The 22,500-nt window shown below is 46.3% G+C and overlaps 2 protein-coding genes across 3 annotated transcripts in view; one reads left to right on the forward strand and one right to left on the reverse strand.

Moving 5' to 3' along the window:
* The window catches only part of ccnb3 (cyclin B3), a 30,498-nt gene extending 17,997 nt beyond the window's left edge, over positions 1–12,501 (reverse strand). Inside the window, exons 1-10 of the mRNA XM_063186895.1 lie at positions 12,382–12,501; positions 11,416–11,529; positions 11,173–11,253; positions 10,899–10,964; positions 9,652–9,773; positions 9,350–9,476; positions 8,656–8,733; positions 7,310–7,549; positions 4,739–4,837; positions 377–469 (exon numbers count right to left, since the gene is read on the reverse strand). Of these exons, the coding sequence (XP_063042965.1) occupies positions 377–469; positions 4,739–4,837; positions 7,310–7,549; positions 8,656–8,733; positions 9,350–9,476; positions 9,652–9,773; positions 10,899–10,964; positions 11,173–11,253; positions 11,416–11,493 (984 nt within the window). The 5' untranslated portion in view covers positions 11,494–11,529; positions 12,382–12,501. The remainder of the gene's footprint in view (positions 1–376; positions 470–4,738; positions 4,838–7,309; positions 7,550–8,655; positions 8,734–9,349; positions 9,477–9,651; positions 9,774–10,898; positions 10,965–11,172; positions 11,254–11,415; positions 11,530–12,381) is intronic.
* A 698-nt stretch (positions 12,502–13,199) lies between these two features.
* Positions 13,200–22,054, forward strand: si:dkey-171c9.3 (uncharacterized). 2 transcript variants are annotated; one of them, XM_063187498.1, is made up of 5 exons: positions 13,200–13,331; positions 16,142–16,234; positions 16,858–19,328; positions 19,513–19,741; positions 21,304–22,054. In XM_063187498.1, exons 2-5 carry the CDS (start codon positions 16,145–16,147, stop codon positions 21,472–21,474), a joined length of 2,961 nt encoding a protein of 986 aa, XP_063043568.1. In that variant the 5' UTR covers positions 13,200–13,331; positions 16,142–16,144; the 3' UTR covers positions 21,475–22,054. The 2 variants fall into 2 exon arrangements, with proteins under 2 accessions (XP_063043568.1, XP_063043569.1); XM_063187499.1 differs by lacking the exon at positions 13,200–13,331 and having other exon boundaries at positions 16,007–16,234.
* The last annotated feature ends 446 nt before the right edge of the window (positions 22,055–22,500 follow it).

A 22,500-nucleotide genomic window follows, 5' to 3' on the forward strand; every position in this document is an offset into this window, starting at 1 on the left:
ATGGGTTGAGCATGAATTCGACCGACCCAGTCGGGAGCTGTCAAACAGCACTCTGTAAGCCCAAAGCACCACGTCATACTGTGCAGCACATCAACTCATCAATCCCATAGCATCGAGGAACACAACCCCCAAGCGGCTACTAAAAGAACAACAGCAATACCAAACACACACACACACACACACACACACACCCACCCTGGGACAGGCTCTCTCTCTCTCTCTCTCTCTCTCATGCACGCACACACACACACACACATGCACAACTATCCAGCTCACCCACACGCATGCACACACACATAAACATGGGGTAGAGAACACACACACACACACACACACACACTAGGGGGAGAGAGAGCGAGAGAGAAGACACACATACCTGGACCTCCACCATCCAGTCCACTAGGATTCCGCGGATGCTGAGTGTGAGGCTTGGCTGCAGGGGCAGGTAGTCCTTCAGGACGAACTTCTCCTGTGACGGGTAACACACACACACACACACGCGCGCACACACACACGCACGCACACACACACGCACGCACACACACACACACACGCGCGCACACACACACACGCACGCACACACACGCACGCACACACACACAGTGAGGATCTCGCCAATAAATGTGTTTAAATTATATTACATCGGCATTTTTCATTGTTCTCTTCTGTGTGTGGGTGTCTGTGTCTGTGTCTGTGTGTGTGTGTGTGTGTGTGTGTGTGTGTGTGTGTGTGTGTGTGTGTGTGTGTGATCCAGCCAGGAGGGCCAATTCGGATAGCAGATCTTTTTTTGCAAGTCGTGGGGGGAAACGCGAAACCAGGCAGGTCAGATTGAATTAGTTACACAATTGTCCTGCGGGGTTCAAGAAAACAAGTAAAAGAGAACACAAAACAATGGCGATAGGAATAAAATATGAACAATAAAAATTGAAAGGTGATGATCACAAGGGGACTTTTTTGGGGGGGGTTTCGTATTTTCACAAGATTTCCCCGACTGCGCCAACATGTGGAACGTATTGCCACGAGTATAACAAGAAGAGTTGAACGCAATGAGTCACACCAGTCACTGAAAAAAACCTTGTCAGTTTGTTTCCCTCCCAACAGAATAAAAACACTAAAAACGCTCAAAAACTGCAAACCAAAATGGCCGACCTTAGAGGACCCTCACAGGGAACACTGGCCACAACACATCCCGCCCAATATCGCTCAGAGACGTTGATTGATCGATTAAGGACCATTACGGTTCCGCATCATTGATTATTGGTACACTGTAAGTGTATTTCCCCCTCAGAGAGAGAAGAGAGAGAAAAAAAAAGAAAGAAAGAAAGAAAGAGAGAGAGAGAGAAAGAAAGAAAGAACGACAGAAAGAAAGGAAGAGAGAGGGAGAGAGAAAGAAAAAGAAAGAAAGAAAGAAAGAAAGAAAGAAAGAAAGAAAGAAAGAGAGTGAGAGAGTAAGAGAGAGAGCACAAGAGCATGTGAGCACAAGTGAGCCTTCGGATGAAAATGGCCAGCCATTCCAAAACCTGACAGGGACCACAGGTGCTGCCCCCAAAACGTCGCCTTCAATAATGCTCAAAAACGCTCAAAAAGCGCTGACCTGACTGATCGGATAGGGACCCTTGGAGATCCTCCACTCCCAGTGTCCCCAGACCCCCAAAAAGCACAAGGCACACATCATCAGTGTCAAGTAGAGGTGTGTGTGTGTGTGAGGTTTACAATCATACAATGTGTGTGTGTGTGTGTGTGTGTGTGTGTGGGGGGGGGGGGGGGGGGGGGGGTTTACAATCATACAATGTGTGTGTGTGTGGGGGGGGTTGACAATCATCTGGGTAACACACACCAGAGCGGTCCTCCGCACAGCAAGGCAGAGAGCTCCCATCACCTGCACTGCACAGTCGAGGGGGAACTGCAATGCACACGCCCAGGGCCGGACTAAGACGACCCAGCAGGGCCCCCTTGGCTAAAGGCTGCAGTAGGCCCAGGGCCCCCTCGGCTACAGGCTGCAGTAGTTCTCCACACTTTCACCAATCATGGGACCCCTGGATGTTGGGCGGCCCCCCTAGGCTGCAGCCATGTCCAGCCTGCACAAACACAGGCCCTGCACGTCACACCACAGCATCGCGCACGCACGCACGCACACTTCAGTATCACTTCAGAAATCGGTCTCCTGACAAATCAACTGGACCGAACTGGACTTGAATTACTCTGATGAGACAACACACACAGTACATCCAATCACCTGCAGAGTCGAGGGGAACACACACACACACACACACACACACAGAAATACTGACACACAGACACACAGACACACAGACACAAAGACACACAGACACAGACACAGACACAGACACAGACACAGACACAGACACAGACACACAGACACAGACACACAGACACACAGACACACACACACACACACACGCACACACACACACACACACACACCTCCCTTCTCCTGCAGAGTCGAGAAGAACACACACACACACCATCCCCCGCAGAGTCGAGGGGAACACACACACACACACACACACACCACATCACCAGTCACGCTCCAAAAGGACACGTCCTGAAATACATCTGCCGAGCGAGAGAGCTCCGCTCAGGGAACACGCACACCACAGGTGTATGTCTGCTCATATCATCATTTCTAAAATACTGCAACAAAGGGCACACACACACACACACACACTAGAAAGCACCCCCATAAGTACAGAGCTCACAGCATCTGCAGAACAGCGATACACACACACACACTTCTCCACCACTAGAGAGACTCACTCACGCGCATACACACATGCCATATCGCTGGTATGGATGTGATCAGTTTCTCAATAGAAATCACTCACACACACAGTTGTGTGCATTAGGTGAGGTCAGCCTCCCCCCAGAAACCAAGTGGCTAGTCAATGGGCCTGCCGACACACATACACACACACACGCACACAGAACAAATCAACTGGACTGGACTTGAATTGCTCTGCTGAGACAATATTCACATGCACACACACACACCACTTGAGAGAACTCGACAGAAATCAATTTTGTATCAGACTGTTGACACCGTTGGGTCACACACACACACGCTGCACGCTGGAAGATCCCGGCAGAAATCAACTGTACTAGACGTGGCTAGCTGACTCAGGGCCTGCACACACACACACACACACACACACACACACACACACACACACACACACACACACACACACACACACACCTGTGGCCACTGGCCGAATCCTGCAAAAAGACAGTTGGGGGTCGTAACTTGCGACCCCACCACAGCTCGTGTTGTCAGGTTCTCAGGCCAAGATGACGGACACCACGTCCACGTCCGGAGATTCATTTCGTTCCGCCGAGTTAAAAACAGCCCTCCACCCAGACTGGGACGAGGACGTCTCAAAAGAGCTGCCAAGGCGCTCAGACACAGCTCACACGTCGTCATAGGACGTCTACTTGTCTTGACAAGGCGACTGGAAATTATTTGATTTTTGTTCTCCTTTACAGCTGTGCATGTAATGAGTGAGTGTGTGTATTTGTGTGTGTAGGGGTGTGCTAGTGTGTGTGTGTAGGTGTGTGTGTGTGTGTGTGTGTGTGTGTGTGTCGGTTCTTCTGTTACACATCCACTTTTTAAGCGCAGGTTACTTGTGCACTTGAACAGCTCTTCCATCTTCATCTAGGCCCGACATTTCTGGCAGCCCTCAGTGTGTGTGTGTGTGTGTGTGTGTGTGTGTGTGTGTGTGTGTGTGTGTGTGTGTGTGTCTGTTCAGACAAATCACAAAGAGATGCCTGCCTTAACAGAGAACAGACACACACAAGCTACCAAAGACAAAACTTCACGTGAAAAAGGTCATCAAAAAGCCAAAGCTCAATTGTAAACAAGAGCAATCAGAAACGGCAATCTGGCCTCAATGTCCAATCAATGCTGTATACATCTAGCCTGATTATCATCGACGTTCAAATCTCTTCGAGACCTGGTCTGACCAAGAGCATAACAATGAACGTTTCTCAAACGGCATGGTTGACCTGCCTTCCTTGGTTTGCTTATGGTTGTTTGCTTATCGACAAAGTGGGAGGAGTTCCCGTGTTTTCGGGAACTCAGAAAGTACTTGCGTTGCTCTTGACCTGACTGGTTGCAACACCGAAAGTATTAGGAGGGCACAGCCTGGCTAGGATGCATCTGCTTTGTACCAAAGAGTGCATGTATGACTGTACTCAGTGTGTTTGGCGCCCCCTTCAGATAACTGAAACACGGCGGGCGGACAAACCAACACAGCCAGGTAACACACAAAATAACCAAAACTGATTTCACCATCATGACCAGGGGCCTATACTAAGAAGCTGGTTCAGGAGTAAACCAGGTTAAGTTAAGAGGTAAATCATCTAATAGAAGAGCCTTGAGTTTACTCCGGATTCTGAACAAGCTTCTTAGAATAGGCCCCAGTGGTGCCAATCTAGGATTCAGCCAGAATAAACGTTGCTACAACTTTGACCCAACCAGGCTCTGCAAAAAAAATAAATAAATAAATAAAAATAAAACCAAGACAGCAATAGACACCGAAATATGCTACTCAGTCTCTGAGCGTTTTCACGGCCAAGTGAAAAAGTCGACGTGGCAGGCAGGGGTTTTCTGCTTTCCGAAACAGTGATTGGCACTCCTGACAAATGTTGTTCAGTGCATCCAGACCCCCTTCAAACTGTGTCTGAAAATGAAAACAAAAGTGCTTCCAGATGAGCTCACCTCGCGTTTCTTGAGGTAGTCAAAGATTTCCTTGGCGTACTCTGGTGTCAGGGCGATGTCGTGGCTGTTCTCCGAGTCAATGTCAAACTCAGGTGGTATCTGGAAACAAAAGAACAGACACACACACACACCTCCATCAGCTTCGTTTCAAGGCAGCACACTTTAAATCTCAACAGCTGGACACGTTGAGATGAAATAAAAGTTCAGGCTAGATGTCAAGAAATGTCATGAAAAACTGAGATTTCAATGGAGCTCCCTACAATATATATTTTTTTCTTATTGTAATTTTTGCCTTGAAATATTAGTATTCAATTTGAAACTGGTCCTAAAAAGAACTCATGTGAGCATTTTTATAGACTTGTTTGCACCACTAGATCATTATATACCTAGTCAGCAAGATGAATTTATGAGGCCAAATGCATATACATTAGCAGAATGCTAGCCAGTAGAGGTCAAAATCTTCTACCCTGCTGGAAAAACGTACACCAAAGCAAAACTGACAACACAGCCTCATATAAATACCAACCATAGTTCTGACCAGGACATTTTTTATTCACGAGGTTTATGACTGGAAATTGGAGTAAAAAATACATTTTAGCATTTGGGCGTATTGACTTCCATTCATTTTTCACTGGCCTGCGTGCCTGCCAACTTATTGGCTACAATGGGCACCAATCAGAATGTGCTTATCTACCGTACTCTCTCTGGCTTCACGTTAGTGGTGTCAACTAGGGGTGCGCGGTATGGACGGTATACTATCGTGCGAGGTATTTTTTCCCCCAAGGTATGGATTTTGTCCATACCGCTCTACCGCCATAGCGCATTGCGTCCTGCAGATGGCAGTAATAGACAACGTTTTGAACATCCACCGACTGTCTCTCGTAGTAGCAATGTTATGTGGTTGTAGACAAACAGAAGCACAATTTCATTTAAGCTTTAAGTGTAAAATGTATAGTTAGTGTAGTGAACTATTGTTTTAAACTGTATGTGATTTCGATTCTGGTCTCCACAATTTAATGTGAAGTGGTGTGGAAAGCAAGTTAGCAAGCTAACAGCCCAAGTCATTCATGTCAATGCTGGTGTCTGACAACAGAAATGTGCTAAATCTATGTGCTACTGGTTGCTTTACATTTGCGCCAGCCTTACTGTATGTTACTGTGTCCAGGTGAGATAATATCATTCACGATATCTGGCTGGGTGTTAGTAACTTAGATGACTGTTCACTGTTTAAAATGTGATTTAGCGATTTCGCTAACGTTAGCATGCTAACCGCTGCTGCAGTGATAGCTGCCATTTAAATGCATTAGTTCTACAATGCATTGCTAGCTGCCTCATGTGGAAGTTCGTTTTTTTTAAACTTTAACAATAACAGCTGAACCATTACCGCAGAGATACACCAGCGGCGATCTGAGCGAGTCGAGCGACGGAAGTAATTGACTTTGTATTGAGTCGAGAGACAAAAGCGATTCTGGAGACTAGAGCGATTTGCGCGACGAGTGCGACAATTTGAAGTTGAAATCTTTTCAACTTTCTATGACGCGGTTCGGCGACAAGCCGCGACAGCCAATGACTGTATAGAGGTCAGTGACCACAGCCAATGGGAATGCTTGAATGCTTTGCCTTCTGCCTGTACGGACATACTCTAGTCTCCTCAATCTCTCGTATCGCTTGCTGCTACACTCTGTCGCTTGAATCGCGTCGCCGCTGGTGTATCTCTGCGGTTAGGCTTGGCATAATCACAGATGCAAGCACACATTTCCAAATTACCCCCAGCAACTCCAGAAATAGAAAAAAAGGTCAAATGAACGATTTATTGGATAAAATCCATGTTCAGTTTGACACCCCTCCCTTCCCTAGTTTAACCTCTTCTAGACTTGGTGAAATTGACAGTGTTGTAGCCTATTGCATTGCATTGCATTGCAAAATGCATTTTACATAGTTTTTGTTTGTTTTCAAAAGATTTGAATAGCAAGAATTCACACACATTAAATGCAAATGCAAAAGTAAAAAAAAGGTGTTTTGTACATTTTGCGACGGAATGCTTAAATTTTACACAAATGTAAAATACCGTGATATATACCGTGATATATACCGTGGCTAAAATTATACCGAGGTATACATTTTAGGCCATACCGCCCACCCCTAGTGTCAACAATAATCAATTCAGCAATGCATTGCAATGCGGGGCAGGACAATTCAATTATCGATTCGGCAAATACCATAATCGATTCAGCATTTTTTTTCAAGCTTCAATTACCTACGTGGCCATTTCCGGAGCAAATGAACTTTAAATGAAATTAAAGCGCTTCAAAGCATTGAAAACAGCAGGACTGATACACACACAACAGCCATTCAAATGTTGTTCAGTATCTGATGGCTTGTATTGCTTCATGACTGAAGAAAAATTTGCCTTGCTTTCAGAAGATACAGGATGTGACCGCAGAAATGTAATGCATTGCAATGCATCGTAGAATCGAACTGAATCGATTCAAAACGAATCATTACCGGTACCTGCTGAATCGTAATTGAATCGTAAGGGCAGTGCCAATGCCCACCACTACTTCACGTTACCTGAGGGGGCAGCAGATGTGCAGGCTTCTCCTCCTCTTCTTTGATCAGCTCCTGCTTTACCATCGCCTCCTCCTTCACCATCGCCTCCTCCTTGATCTGAACCTCCTCCTCCTTCACCAGCTGCAGCTCCAAGGTCACGACCTCTTCCTTGATGCCCTCCTGCTGCTCCTGCCTGACGGCCATGGCCTCCTCCTGCGCCTCCTCATTCTTGATCACCACCTCCAACTTCACTGCACTTGCCTGGATATAGTCAATGTGAATTCAGATTAGTCATTGTGATTGTGACCGCGCACGCACACACACATAAACAGAGTCTGGGTGGACTGTGTCTGTGACTGCATACACTTCAACTTCACAGAGTAACACTTCACCATTCAATTCATGGCATTTGCCCTTTTGCATCGATGTAAGAGGCACAAGAGTAACCTACACACACACCAGTCCCCATGTTTGTCAGGAGGCAGGAGTTTAACAAACAACCGAGTTGAACATAAAAAGGTAGCTCTCCCCCGCCCCATAAAATCTAAATAACCCCCAATTACGGAGAGTTAATTCACACATTGTGCCAGAGATGGTCTCCATTTGGTCAGCTTCTAAGAGTTGACTAACTTTGCCTTGGTGCTTTTCAGGTCAGACAAAGACGTCGCCCCTGAGCAACTATAGACTGGTGCCTGCAGCACAGGCCCCTACAGAAAATCCAACCGACCGTTGAGTCAAAGGAGAATTCGCAACACCTCCAGCAAAATGTTAAATGTCACCTAATGCTGAACCCTTTACGTCACATAATACGCTTGAGGGCTTTCAGTTCGGTGTATAATAACGAGTCTCGTGGAGCACCTGCAGAGTTCAAGCACTCAAAAAAAAAAAAAGAGATGAAAGCAACTGTTAAAGGGGTATGCCACTATTTTGGGGCTTAATACAGTTAAAATCGTTGGCCGGGGTTTATAAAATTTATATATTTATATATTTATATATTTTTCATGTAAGCCGTTGTCTTGACAAGTTAAAAGAGGGAGTATGTAGCTAAGCTAGTGAAAGTCAATGGATCCGACCATTGACTTTCACTAGCTTAGCGACATGCTCCCTCTTTTAACTTGTCTTAAAGCAAGACAACGCTTAACATGAAAAATATATAAATATATAAAGCAAGACAACGGCTTACATGAAAAATAAGACACTTTACCACCTTTATAAACCCTGGCCAACAATTTTAACTGTATTAAGCCCCAAAATAGTGGCATGCCCCTTTAAAGGCTGAACACAAGCATTCAGACATTCCGATTGGCTGTGGCGGCTGTCGCCGAAGCGCATCGTAACTAACTGGCATAGTGTACAAATGTGCATACCTGTGCAGATGACGCTAGGGCAGGTTGCAGCTCCAAGTAGATGGGCACCTCAATGGTTTCCTCTGTCTCGATTTTCACCTGCAGAACAACAAAGGTTTATAGTTCTAGATTTTAATAATAACTGTATTTGTGCAGCAAAATTCATACAAGACATGTAGCTCAATCTGATTAACAGTTAGATCAACAATAATATTACACGCGCACGCACACACACATGAGCAACCTGCAATTCCTGATACCGTGTGCATGTGACAAAATGCATTCAAGTAGACATGTTGGCCATAGTAGGGCCTAGTAGCAAGCTGCATGAAGAGTGTAGCCTCTTCTAGCATGGCAGAGTAGTGCATAAAACCATAAAGACACAGCTGATAGAACAAGAGACAGGACAGAAGTAGTATCATAAAATGTTTGCATAGAATGTTTGCAAGAGTTGCTTAATAGGGGGGCGCAGTGGCGCAGCGCGCTAAGCCCCCCCACTCTTGGGCTTGCATGCCCATGGGGACCCCTGTTCGATTCCGGCCGGGGTCATTTCCCGACCCTGCCCCATCTCTCTCCACACTCACTTCCTGTCACACCTTCACTGTCCTATCCGAAATAAAGGCCCATTTAAAAAATTAAAAAAATCAACAAAAAAAAACAATCAAGAATGGTCGTCATTACCATGATGACCAACATTGCAGTCGTTGTTATTTACCTCTGAGGTCACCACGGAAACGGTGAGAGCCACAGGCTGTATCAAAGGCTCAGCCACTGGTTCCACAGCCAGCGGCCTGACCTGAGGGACAGGCTCCACCTCGGTCTCAGACTCCACGGATGCAGACCTTCACACACACACACACACACACACACACACACACGCACACACACACACACACGCGCACACACACACACACACACAGAAAAGTGAGTAAACCGTGCCCGACTGTGGATCATTGAAATCAAACACATTATCTTTGGGGAACCGACTGAGTTTTTGTTAAAATAATCTCAATTTACTTTTTCAATTTGGCCTCATTTTTCTCCGGCGCAGACTGCAGCTGTTGTTGCTGCCTAGTCTGTGGCTTTTTGACGCCATCCCTCTTCCGGAGACCAGCAACGATGCCCAGGGTCTTGTGTGCCTATGTAGGTAAGTAAATCAACAAGTAAATAAACTTCAAGCGATACTGCGCCATATCTGGAAATAAGATCTTTTCACACCTCCACTCCAGTTAAATGATTGAGTTTTACCTTTCACCTGTACTGTACTTAGTCATTCTCTGAATCTAGCCATGCAAATTCTACCTAGCATATACTTGTATATAATTGAACCTTATGGGTCCCACTAGCGGCTAACGGGACCCATAAGATTTAATGATAATGGCTAGCTTGGAATTAGATACATCATCAGACTAGTATGAGAACAACTGAAAGAACAGAAGAAGGCAAAACTTAATCATTTAACTGAAGAGGAGGTAAAATGTCGCTTATTTCAAGAAATGAGGCAGCATTGCTTTGTATACATGGGTAAATGCATCAAATACAAATTATGAATTAATAAATTAGACAGATGTCCACTTTGCAGTGCGTCTTCACTTGTGGCAGGCTAGAGTGGGCCAGGCCATGACTTTGGACGGACCAATACACACAAACAATAGACAAGCATCTGTGCACCCAAGCATGCACGCACACAGACACACACACACACACACGCAGTCTGTGCACCCAAGCATGCACGCACACAGACACACGCACACAAAGACACACACACACCCACAAACCCAGATGTCACCACCGCCATCACCACCACCAGTAACAGCAATAAGGGACAAACAAACAGCATTGTGCATCCTCCATCAGCTGCTGCTCCAACAGTGTGCTCACTCACACATCCAGCATCAAGCACAAGAATCAACAACAACAACACCCATACTGAATCAACCAACCAAACAAGTAAAACATTGTTGTGAATTTGCCCAAACTCTAGTGTCCACTGGAAAACCCTCTTATGCCTCTTTTCCACTGCCGTTTTTCAGGTAGGCCTACAGCTCGACACAGCGCGACTCAGCCGCCACTTTTTGCTTTACGAATGAGCTGTGTCGTGTCCATTCGAAAAAGCAAAAAAAAAAGTGTCAGCCGAGTCGCACTGTGTGGAGCTGTAGGCCAACCAGAAAAACGGCAGTGGAAAAGAGGCATTAGTGAAGTAAACAAATTGAAAAACCTGCAGGCCCGCCAGGAAGTTTCTTTTTGCATGCACTAGCACTTACTCGATATGCTACCTCACCATCATCATCATCTTCAATGCGACTGTCAGGCAGGCACTGAGAAAAGGCCTATAGCCGAGCAGAAGGGGCAAGCATGAGTGTGACGTGCATTACACACGCAGGCATGCAGGCATACATGTGTGCATTGGGTTTGAAGACGGACGTGTTTCTCACTAAACAGGGTAATGTCAGAGATGATAATAACACATAGACATTTGCCGAGGTAATGGGTTATCCATGGCCTCCCTGGTAAGACCATTGGAGCATGAGTGCTTACATTGGTGATGTCGATGAAAGCTGTTCTCTTCTTTGGAGCACCCTTGGGTGGTGAGGAGGACCTTTTGACCTGAGGTAGCTCCTGCAGGAGGAAAAGAAAGGTTTAAGTCCAAAGTGAAGTTGTCGACAGTGATGTACCAAGGCCTACAGTGTTGTCAATATTCAAGTCATCACTAGATGAAAAACGTTACAAAATATCTTAGATGGAGTGGGAGTTGTTGTAATTTTCAGGAAGAACACTAACCTGATTCTCTACTCCTTTTGATCCCAGTTTCGGAATTCTACTGGTAGCCACGGGCTTCTTCCCTCTTGAAAACGGCATATTTGCGCGTTAGGTCCTCAGATTTGAAGCAAGGTCCTGCGGGGGAATCGGAGGTTGTTGAATGGCGCCTACGTCCGCCGTGTTACAGAAAACAGACGTTGGGCTGGGTTCATGTTTGTTGCCTTAAATTAGTAAAACTGTTATATGCAACAACTGTGTGACTGTAGTATATGAACACCCGTGAGAAATATTATTTTGCCCAATAATCACGGGGATTGGGCGTTTCTCAAAGCAGTTGAAATGGACACACAAAAAACAATGGTCTGTTTGGTATCGATGAGCAGAAAGATCTCACGGGCTAAATTAGAAAACTCTTCCGCTTTGGAGTTGACCCCAATGACAATACATTGGTGAAAATGAATAAGTTTCCCAATAAATAGTTATGCCCTATCGGTAATTGGGCTTGATTCCCAGATTCACGCTCCCATCTCATTACACTCCCATTTCATCTCGCTCCCACTAGCCAGACTAACGGTACCACCGCCATATTACGGAGCCAGTTATCTTGTTGATGTTAGTTTTTTGTTTCTAACCCTAACCTTAACCCTAACCCTAAACCTAACCCTAACCTTAACCCTAACCCTAACCCTAACCCTAAACCTAAACCTAAACCTAACCCTAAATTGCTTGTATGTGGCAGTATATGATAATACGTGAAATATAATCGGGTGGGGACCGCAAGTCCGGGAGTGATAGAAACACCGGGGACCGCACGTCCGGGAGCGAACTCCGTTGGGAGTCTCAGATTGGGCTTCAGCGAGAGGGGCCCAGCGTTAAATGCCCAGGCCAGAGCAAACTGTTCACGTGAGGCGCTTCAGGATAATAACATCCAATATATTGCAAATTCAAGACAATATTTGTTCTATCTGGTCTAGATATGTCTCCTACCGTTCTCGACGCAATTCCTCTTGTGAGTTTGAATTGTAATCCGTCTTTAGTTTATTGGAAAAATGAGTTTCTTCTTCAGCAGAAACCTTCACAGAACCTTGCAGAAAGCATGAATGCCAACTCGCGGAATCCAAAACATGTACGCTGTGTGCTGATTGGTTACGCAGCCTCACGAATGCACCAATGGCCAGGCAGCTAGGATGCCGTTGTTAAGGGGCGGGGCTAGTCGAATTTTTAAACTTCATAGCAACCAATCACAGCGGGCTTTATGAAGTTGTTTTAATAATCGAAGAGCATGGGGCGTGGAGTATCAACATGGATTGCAATGCGTTTCAGTTGCAACGGCTGTCTGTTTATGATCACAAACTGTTGTGTAGCTCATCATCTCATTATACCGATACTGACGTTTTCAAATGTAGCACTAGTTGATGTTGCCTTCTAGACAAAATAACTTGCTTGCCTGCTGCCAACATCAACATATTCAAACAGCCAAGAGGGACGGACAGCTGTGTCAGAACCCTCCTCGTAAATCTTTGATTATTTCAAATTCAAACTTTGATCTAAAACACACTACACGAGTAATCATCACTTTGTAAAAAGTAGACTGCCCAACTCTTCCTCGAAAGGCACTTTCTACAGAAACGTGAGACTGCTTCTCTCTCTCTCTCTCTCTCTCTCTCTCTCTCTCTCTCTCTCTCTCTCTCTCTCTCTCTCTCTCTCTCTCTCTCTCTCTCTCTCTCTCTCTCTCTCTCTCTCTCTCTCTCTCTCTCTGTAAACACACACACGGGCCACTTTTGTTCAATATGCAGGAAGTTTCGTTGGTCTTAAAATAGCGTGAGATTATCAGTCCCCCACTTCCGCTTTGGTTTTCACTGGCCAGCGCAGTTGAGCTCAGCTGTCTACTACTGTACTGAGTGACTGACTTGTCTTCAGGGCGAAGTGAAAAAAAGGTAAGCCACTCAATTATAGACCACACACACAGCATTCAGACAGTGAGACAGACACAGTGCCTTGCCTCTCGGCTTGGCTAAACGGTAACTATCCACCATCAGCAGCTGAAACAATGTTTACATAGGCTATATTCACCTTTAAACCCAGCACTTGTGACTGGATGTTGTTTGTGAACCATTTTGCACAACTGTGTGTTGACTGGGTAAGCTACAGAGGTAAGCCTACTTGTAGATTAAGTTAGGCCTGTAGTGTTGTTGTTGTTGTTTTTGTTTTGTTCTGATAATCTTCAGTTTGAAAAAAACATCACTAAATGTTAGGGATGTAGACCAAGACATTAGGCCTACCAAGACCGGAGGGTATCGAGACCAAGACAGACACGAGACCAAGACATGGCGAAACCCAGTCAAGACCAAAAACAGACCAGCCCTAAGAGTCCAAGAGATTGTGAACTGTGAACAAAAGTACCATAATTAGGTTAAACTCTATGGCCTAAAATAAACAGGCTTTAATATAAGCTAGACAAAATACACCACATGACATCTTTTTTAACATTGTGTAATGGTAAGGTTTTGTGAGCATGAGTGGCTTGATTTGTGCACAAATCCCTTCAAGACCACCATGTCCGAGACCAAGATCAAAGCAAGTCGAGACCCAGACAACAACAGCAAGATGTACGGAAAAATGGTTTTAAGACCGGTCTCAAGACTAAGACTGGTCTCGAGTACTACAACACTACTAAATGTTATTCTAAAGAACACAGAATCATAGAGGCACTGGCAGCCTATCAGTGTCATGTCACTGAGATATGGGAGAGCTCATGAGATCACGGTGCTGTGTGAGAAAGTTGCAGGGTGGTGACAAGAATCTCTGCCACGCTGCCCTTACGTTGTGGACTGGACATACGCGTCACAGGCTACAGTACGCAGTCCAGACGGTCTGTCATCATGAAACAAAATAAACTGGCGTTTTGGGTTTTTCCCAGTTGATCCCACAGCCAGCATTCTTGTACTCTGAGGCGAAGCAAGAGTATCAGGCTTCCGCTCTCTCTCTCCTCCACCTTGTGAAGTTTTTCATTATGGTCATATATTGTCCAGAGACATCTGCAGTGTTTTTACTTAAGTTAAAAATCAGTGCTATCGTTTCTCTTGGCCGAGAGACCACTTGTCTGCATCTTCAGAAGTGAAAGCGAAGTGAAGTTTCACATGTATCGTCTTACGTTTGGGAAAGCATTGCAAATCCAGGCCTTAAGAGTTGTCAAGTAATCTCCTCTGTGCTTTTATAAAGCAGATACTTAGATTTATCATTGTGTGATGACGAAATAGAGGAAGTATCCAAGCCAAGTAATCAGATCGTTGTTGCTTTTATTTGGGAGATGGGACTGTTTTTAAACTGTCAGACCAAAGCACAGTTGATTTATGAGGAAGAAAAGCATAATGTCAAAAAGAGTTAAAAAAAATGTTCCTGGCAAACTCCTACTTCACTCAAAATTCACATGGAGTATGTTTGTGCAGTGTCAAAAAGACATCACCTTTTCTTTGTGGAGAGACTGTAGTCTTGCTTGCTTTGAGAGACAACCGTATCCCACTCATTTCGTGAAGTATTCACGAAAAAAAATTAATTAATTTTTGTGGTGCATTCACGTTATTGCCCGCCTTTCGTAAAGTCTTCACGAAAATAATAGATTAATTTTCACGCTGCCTATTCACTTGAATTGCCCGACTGTTGCCTAGCGACCCACTAGTTTGATGCCCTTTCGGTAGCCTACCGTCACATGGTAATCAAACATTTCAAACAAGCAATTTAGGGTTAGGTTTAGGGTCAAGGTTAGGGTTAAGGTTTGGGTTAAGGTTAGGGTTAGGGTTAGGTTTAGGGTTAAGGTTAGGGACATAAGGCGTAAGTACCGAAAGGCCGTCGAATTAGTGAGTCCCGAGTGTATCAGCAGTGTTCTGTCAGCACCCCCTCCCCGCCCCTGCAGACGTTTGGATAACCATAGCAGCAGTGGGGCAATTCAAGTGAATAGGCAGCGTGAAAATTAATCTATTATTTTCGTGAAGACTTTACGAAAGGCGGGCAATAACGTGAATGCACCACGAAAATTAATCTATTATTTTCATGGAGACTTTACGAAAGGCGTGAGATAGGGCTCTGAGAGACTGATGTAGGCAGGGATGCCGCACAGGGGGTTAAAGCGTGACTGAGACACCAGGGCCCCATATATAGGGGCACACCCACACACAGTCTAATTTACCTTATGTAGCCTAGATCTGGCTGGGGGGGTCCATTGGAGCTGATTGTACATAGGGCCCACAATTTGCTGCTACGTCCCTGGCTTTAGGCCTTCTGTTCAATGAAAACTTGTCAAACAAAACCAAATAGTACACACATTCACACACAATCCTACTTTCCTCAAAATCTCGTATGTTTGGGCAATGTCAAAAAGACATCACCGTTTCCTTGTAGAGAGACTATAGTCTTGCTGTAGGCCTACTGTTCAATGAAAACAGTTACAGTACACACGCAATCCACTTTTCACTTGCAGCTCTCTTCAACTCAGCCTTCACTGGTCGCATGTCTGACACAAATTAAAAACCAACTTCCTCTCTAGTGCAGCATCACATGGTCTGCTTCCTGGAACACACTGGTTTCCACGGCAGTTTGTGGTTTTGTCTTCATGACACACTACGTACACACGGTGACAAGAGGCGACCGTGTATTTCGTCAGTTTCAACACTTCAAGAAGCGAAGTACTAACATTCTGGGGAACAAAACTTTTTAAAAATTAGTATAAAACATTGTATTTTTGTTTTAGATCATGGCTGCGGAGGACTGGCTGAACAGCAGTATCACACTTTGTGAGCTGATGGTCGTATCTGACAATGACATGAACATGGCTAACAGCAAGGTAGGTGACGATGAGATGGAACATTCTGTTCTAGAAAAAAAGATTACAGATACCATACACACACACACACACACACACACACCTTTACATTGATCAGTATTGTACAGGTATATGCTGAATAAGATGACTAAAACTAATATGTATCTGAAATGTTCCCTCATTCAGTAGGCTACGTAGTGCATTGTGTATGAAACAAAGCAATGTAATTCTGTAATTTGCTTATGTAGTAAGCTGAGAGTGAGACCATGCAATAAATGGGTGGACATTTACACAAGTCCTACCTATTTCATCTCAGTCTCCATGTAACTTAACCCTTTATCCACTCACAGGTGCCTAGATAGGATATAGTGCATGTTGTGTACTAAATACTGAACACAAAGTATGAATTAAGTTACTCTACATTATGTTTTAAATGTGTGAACAGTTCAGACACGGACTAGTGCTGTGTCTCAGATGGTGCCGCGTTTTAGTGCGTCATTAATACACCACACACACTAAAACATGAACTCTGAAGTGCACGAGTACACCCTTTGAGGTTCAGCATAAGTCTTCCCTCTGTCCCCCATCATGTCTCTACATCTCCATGTGTGCTTACCCTCCTGTCCTGTATCAACTCCTCACAGGTGACAAGAGAGGACGAGTGCGCCAAGCAGCCATGCTCTTCTGCGGCGTCCAACAATCAGTCGTCCATCTTCTGTCTTCTGGACATGTACGCGCACACCATCGACAAGGTTTTGAGGAGAGAGGAGAGTGCACACGACGTGCCTCAACAGGCCTTGTACGCCTCAGAGATGCAGCAGGTCAAGGAGAACTTCGTCTTCACCACCGCTGCTACTGCTGCCGTAGTCTGCGACTTTGCTCAGGCTCTAGCTGATGATATCATCAAGGCAGCCACTTACCGCCACCGTGGTAACAGCGGGAACATGGAGGAAAAGGACGACATGTCACCCGTTACGTGCCACGGCAGCGTGGGAGGATTAGGACACGGTAGCAGCGACAGCGGGGCCTCACAACACTGTGTCTTTGATCCCAATGCAAATGTGCTGTGGCGAGACGACCAGGAATGCAAAGTCGTCGACGACCGCCGCCAATGCGGCAATGAGATGAGCTTAGCGGGGCATGTGGCGTCCTCCATTTTACGAGCGGCCCTGAGGGAAGCGGCACAACCAGGCAGAGACGAACACGGCCACGCTTATCAGGCGTCCTCGATCATACAGGCGGCTTTGAATGAAGCGACCATACCCGTCAGAGAGGACCAACCACACAGCCATGCAGCAGATCAAGCGTCTGCGATCATACAAGCGGCTTTGAGAGAGGCAATAAAACCAGGCGGGGATGATGAGCACGGCCACGCGGATGAAGCATCTGCAATCATACAAGCGGCCTTGAAGGAAGTGACAAAACCATCAGGTGGCTCGCCACAGTCGACTGCTCGAGGATCAGTTTCAGTCTGTAGTGCGGCGGTTTCGAGTGCGAATGAGGAAGAACGTGGCCACACGGGTCAGATTGCGATTCACGGAGTGCAGCATAACGCACAGCCTCCAAGTGATGACCAAGTTCTGCCTGAACACATGGATATGCAAGAATCGTCTGACGTGGAGGACATGGATGTGAGCTCGGATAATGAGTCTGCATTTACCCCTGCATCCTCAAGGGGGAGCTGTGAAGCATCTGCAGGTGCCTCGAAACCCACTGCAGCGGGAGGTTTGCTATCACAGGCCAGCCTAGCCAGCAACCAATCGCTGGACTACCCGGACGCCCCACCAAGCACCCCGTTGGTCTCCACGGGTGTCACTCAGAGCAGAGCCAGCTTCTGCAGGAAGCTGAAAGGGGGCCTCGCCAAAGAGTTCCTCCCGGACCCGCCCCCTCCGACGCCCAACAAAAAACAAAACGCCAGCCACCACCAGCAGCTGAGCGACTGCTGTGATGACGGGAACGTCGCAGGAAACACGGCCAAGTTCGTCGAGCATCTGATGCGATCCCTGTCACTGTGTGAGCGCTCGGATGGAACGGACGCTGCGGTAGACACTGATAGCAGAAAGTCAAGGGGAGGGTACCAAGAATTGTTCGGCTATGCGCAACAACTATCTGCAGACATCGTGAAACGCGCCACCACCACCACCACCACCACGTCAGGTGACGGGAGGGAAGAAGGTTTCGTAGACCGACTGATGTGGTCCCTGTCACTCGAATGTGCTGACGACACGCTGGTCGAGGTCATGGAGGACGGTTGGAGGCCTCGGCAGAAGACGGCCGGCGAAGTGGCGCTCGACGGCTTTGCCGACCATCTGGCCTCTGAGCTCATCTGCTGCGCCTCCAGAAACTACGCTTTGCTGTCGCAGCGGCGAAGACTCCACAAGGCCGCCCGGGACAGCGTCTTCTCGTTCGCCGAGCACTTTGTCGACGAGATACTCGAAGACACCTACGGTGAAGTGATCGATCGAGCAATGAGGATTGTGAGCGAGGTGAACCCTGCTGCGAGCCTAACGAATCAGCAAGGATCAGAAAGCGAAACATCGCCAGACACTGAGGAAATGGAGGGTAGTAGGAACTCGAGCCAATTTCAAGACAACGAGCCAACACCAACTTCACCCCAATCCCCAACAACCAATCAGAGCGCATGGAGTCAAGAAGAAGAACAGCAAGAAAATGGTGGGCTGGAGACAGCAGCAGCAGGGCTGAGAGAGTTAGCCGACGAGCTGCTCGTCACTGCATTGGCTCAGGCTCTCACAGAGCTGCAGGAGTCTGTTTTATATCCTGTCAGTGGCACCGGTCCAGTGAGTCCTCCAGGCCCACCACCATCATCATCATCATCATCATCATCATTATCACATAAGACCTCCAGTACCCTTGGGACATCTACACATGGCGCCTCCTCCTCATCCTCCTCCTCGCCTCACAGTCGTCACGGCAACACTGAGCACTCCAATCAGGCTGCAAATGGTAGAATGTCGAGGCCCGATTACGTCACCTCGCGGCGCGCCGTGGTGGACTGCTTCGCCGAACACCTGGCCATGGAGGTGATCGACGTCTCAGCGAAGGTGGCCTCGAAGCGCCGCCATGACGATGGGAAAACACGCCGACCTCGTTACATGTATGTTATTTCTTTGCTGCACATTGTGTGTGTGTGTGTGTGAGTGATTATTGTCAATGCCATATGTTTAGTATATGTTCAGTTTAACTGCACATTGGAGACTGTTCAAACACAACTTTAAACCTCTGTGCTTACCCTGTTACTACATGGGTGTTTGACTATAAAGTACACTTTGACTTGACAGGAACGGTTCCCAGCATAGGGACGAGGGGGAGGAAGATGATGAGGATGAGGATGAGGAGGGGGAGGCAACGCAGAGACGACGGAGGGGGCCTGTAGCAAGGGCAGCCCTCGGGACACACATGTGCAGTACCAGCAATCAACTGAAGGGGGCTCTGCTCTGGGCTGCAGCTTCTCAGCAAGGGGTCCGGACACTCGCACTGAGCACAGCAGACAGCCAGCTTCAAACGCAGGTGAGCAGACTACAGTACAATGAAAATAGAAAATAAAGTCTGCTTTAAATGTAAAGAAACAGGTGCGGATTTTATTTTCTATTTTCATGTGACTTTTTTTGAGACGGATGTGTGCGTGTTTTTTTCTACAGTGCAAAACATTTTTGACTGACAGATACCAAGGGCACTAAAGTGTTTTTCTCCAGGCTGATCTCTGCGTCAAGTTATGAAAATAAAGGCTGCACACCAAGCTCACGTTTCTCTTATTTTAATGTGACGTTTCGGGCAGCATGCCCTTCATGATGAATCATATCGCATGCGTACATACTGCTGCATTCATACACATGCGTACTTTACAGTAAAGCAAAGGTCCTGCACACAGCCTATTACACTTTCATTTTTATTTCCGGCAACTTTTCAGTCGCTCAGCTAACTCAACTGAAGAAAGTTGTAACAACCGAAGCATTTTGAGCAATAAAAATGCAATGTAATGGATGGTGTGCAGAATATTTGTGTTGTAATGCGAATGCAATGTAATGCAAATTAGTACATTCATGTCTAGTGCTTAAAATATGGACAAACAGGGCCAAATTAAAGGGCTCTGCATACTTCACGTGCGCACTTTGGCGCGTGTGGCGCGAGAATCATTAATGACGTCATCACTTGCGACAGATTATTCATACTTCAAATTCGCTCGCATTGTCGGAAGTGCCCTCTGCTGTTCATGAGAGAAACGGCAGTTTCTTTCGCAACTCGCAGCGCGAGTTCTACGGATGTATAAAATAGAAAGCCAAACACGGCTGCTGTAGGGCTACTGAACGTCTGACTTGTGACTTACCACATTGAAACATATATTTTTTGTTGTAGCCTACATTGCCAGATCATTCCAAGACCATGTGAGAGCATTGTTCTGGTGGCAGATTTTATAAATAGATCGCCGAACACAACGTGCTAAACAGTAAACAATTGTTTCACTGAACAACATTTAAGAGAGAAGATAAAATAACTCTCTAGGACATTTTATTATCATCAAAATGATGCAGGATCCATTCTGTAGTAGCCTACAGTAGTTGTAGCCTCTCTTCGCAACTCCTGCTTTGTCTGCCTACCTGTATGGTCGCTGGTGGCGCACGACAAGTTACAAAAAATCTGGGGTGCACGACGTCGCGCCACGGCAGCTCGCGCCACGGCGTGTGACGTCATTTTGGGTCACGTGACGGCGCGAGTGAGGTCGCGAGTGAGGTCGCGAGTGAAGTATGAAGGAGGGTAGCGCCAGTCACGACAAGTATGAATCCCCCTTAAGATAGCCTAGGGCCCCTTGGTTACAGGTTGCTGTGGGGCCCCTTCAGAAGGCAAATTTCGCGACAAATATCATCGCTAGTTTCATAAAAACAAGCTAGCAATTGTATTGTACTGAACTGAAGACAACAGATTAATTTCTTAATGTGGCATCTTGTCACAATTCTGCTTTTTTTTTTACTTTTGGACAATCAGGGGACCCCTGTCAGATGGGGGCCCCCAGGCTGCAGCCGTATCTAGCCTCTGCATTAATCCGCTCCTGTATACAAACCTTTCTTCCACAGTTCAGAGGTGTTGCGCAGGCCTCGCAGTTGGCCGGCTGGACAGTTGGGGGCCTGGTGAGATCGCTGCTGCAGCACTGCACGCACCTTTGCCATTCCTCCAGCAGAGGGAGCTCTCACAGTGAGCTTCACCCACTCGCCTACCTGCAGGAGCTGGCAGGAGTGAGCCCCTGAGGAGATGCTATACACCCAACACCGCGGGTCCCTTTCAGTAGCTCACCTCCCATCCTATCCTTTTGCCTGTGACCTCATGCTTCGCTGATGCCATGGCTCTGTGGCAAAAACAATGGTTGTTTCCTCACTGTCAGCTTAGACAAAATTGGGGGATTTCTACCCCTGTTTTACCCCCATTTCTCATTGCAAGTGAGGAAATTACCTTTAAATAGTGCTTTTTGTGAGATATTGGATAAAACTTCTGTCGGCAATGACGTCTTGCCTCACACCACAAGGGCACACAAGTGAAAGGCGAGGACAGGAGGATAGATATTGAGTTGGGCCCCACATCACATCCCCACCACATGTGATTCAGAGCACAGTTACAGAGAAATATGACCAAAGACAGAGCACAAAATAGATTTCAATATAATATATTTAATGTTTTCTTTTATTTTAAGTTTTAAAAAATCTTTTTTTGCTTGACAATATGATATTTTGAAGTTTAAGGGGGAATGATGAAATTTAAATCCCTTCAGAGATTATATATGTCAGACATATTGAATGTAAAATATAGGGACCTAATAATAAAAATCTATTATTGCCGTAAATTTTTGTCGTCTTTTGTTCATCGGTTGCAATAATCCATTCCTGTCGGGCTTCTTATCACGCAAAGTAAGGCTTTACAGTTGGAGGGGAAAACTCCCTTCCAAGTCTGTCTCCTGTGATTGAATAGACAAAAAAGGGGGGAAAGGACTTGAAAAAAACGACAGGGAAAAAGACACATACACACACTCGACATTCAGACACACATTAGACCCCTACAGACGCGCACACACACAGACTCACACATGTACATGCTAGACACTTGCGCGCACACACACAAACTCACACATGTACACGGTAGAAACGTACACACACACACACATGCACTCAATGAAGTGCCGCGGAGACAGTTTCAGCAGCGCTAAGTTTTACGGCTCCCCCATAAGTGCTCCCGGGACCCCGATACGAAGCGATAGCTAACGTGGCAGGAATGCGCTACGC

The sequence above is a fragment of the Engraulis encrasicolus genome, chromosome 21 (genome assembly GCF_034702125.1).
Source record: "Engraulis encrasicolus isolate BLACKSEA-1 chromosome 21, IST_EnEncr_1.0, whole genome shotgun sequence".
Classification (NCBI taxonomy): Eukaryota; Metazoa; Chordata; class Actinopteri; order Clupeiformes; family Engraulidae; genus Engraulis; species Engraulis encrasicolus.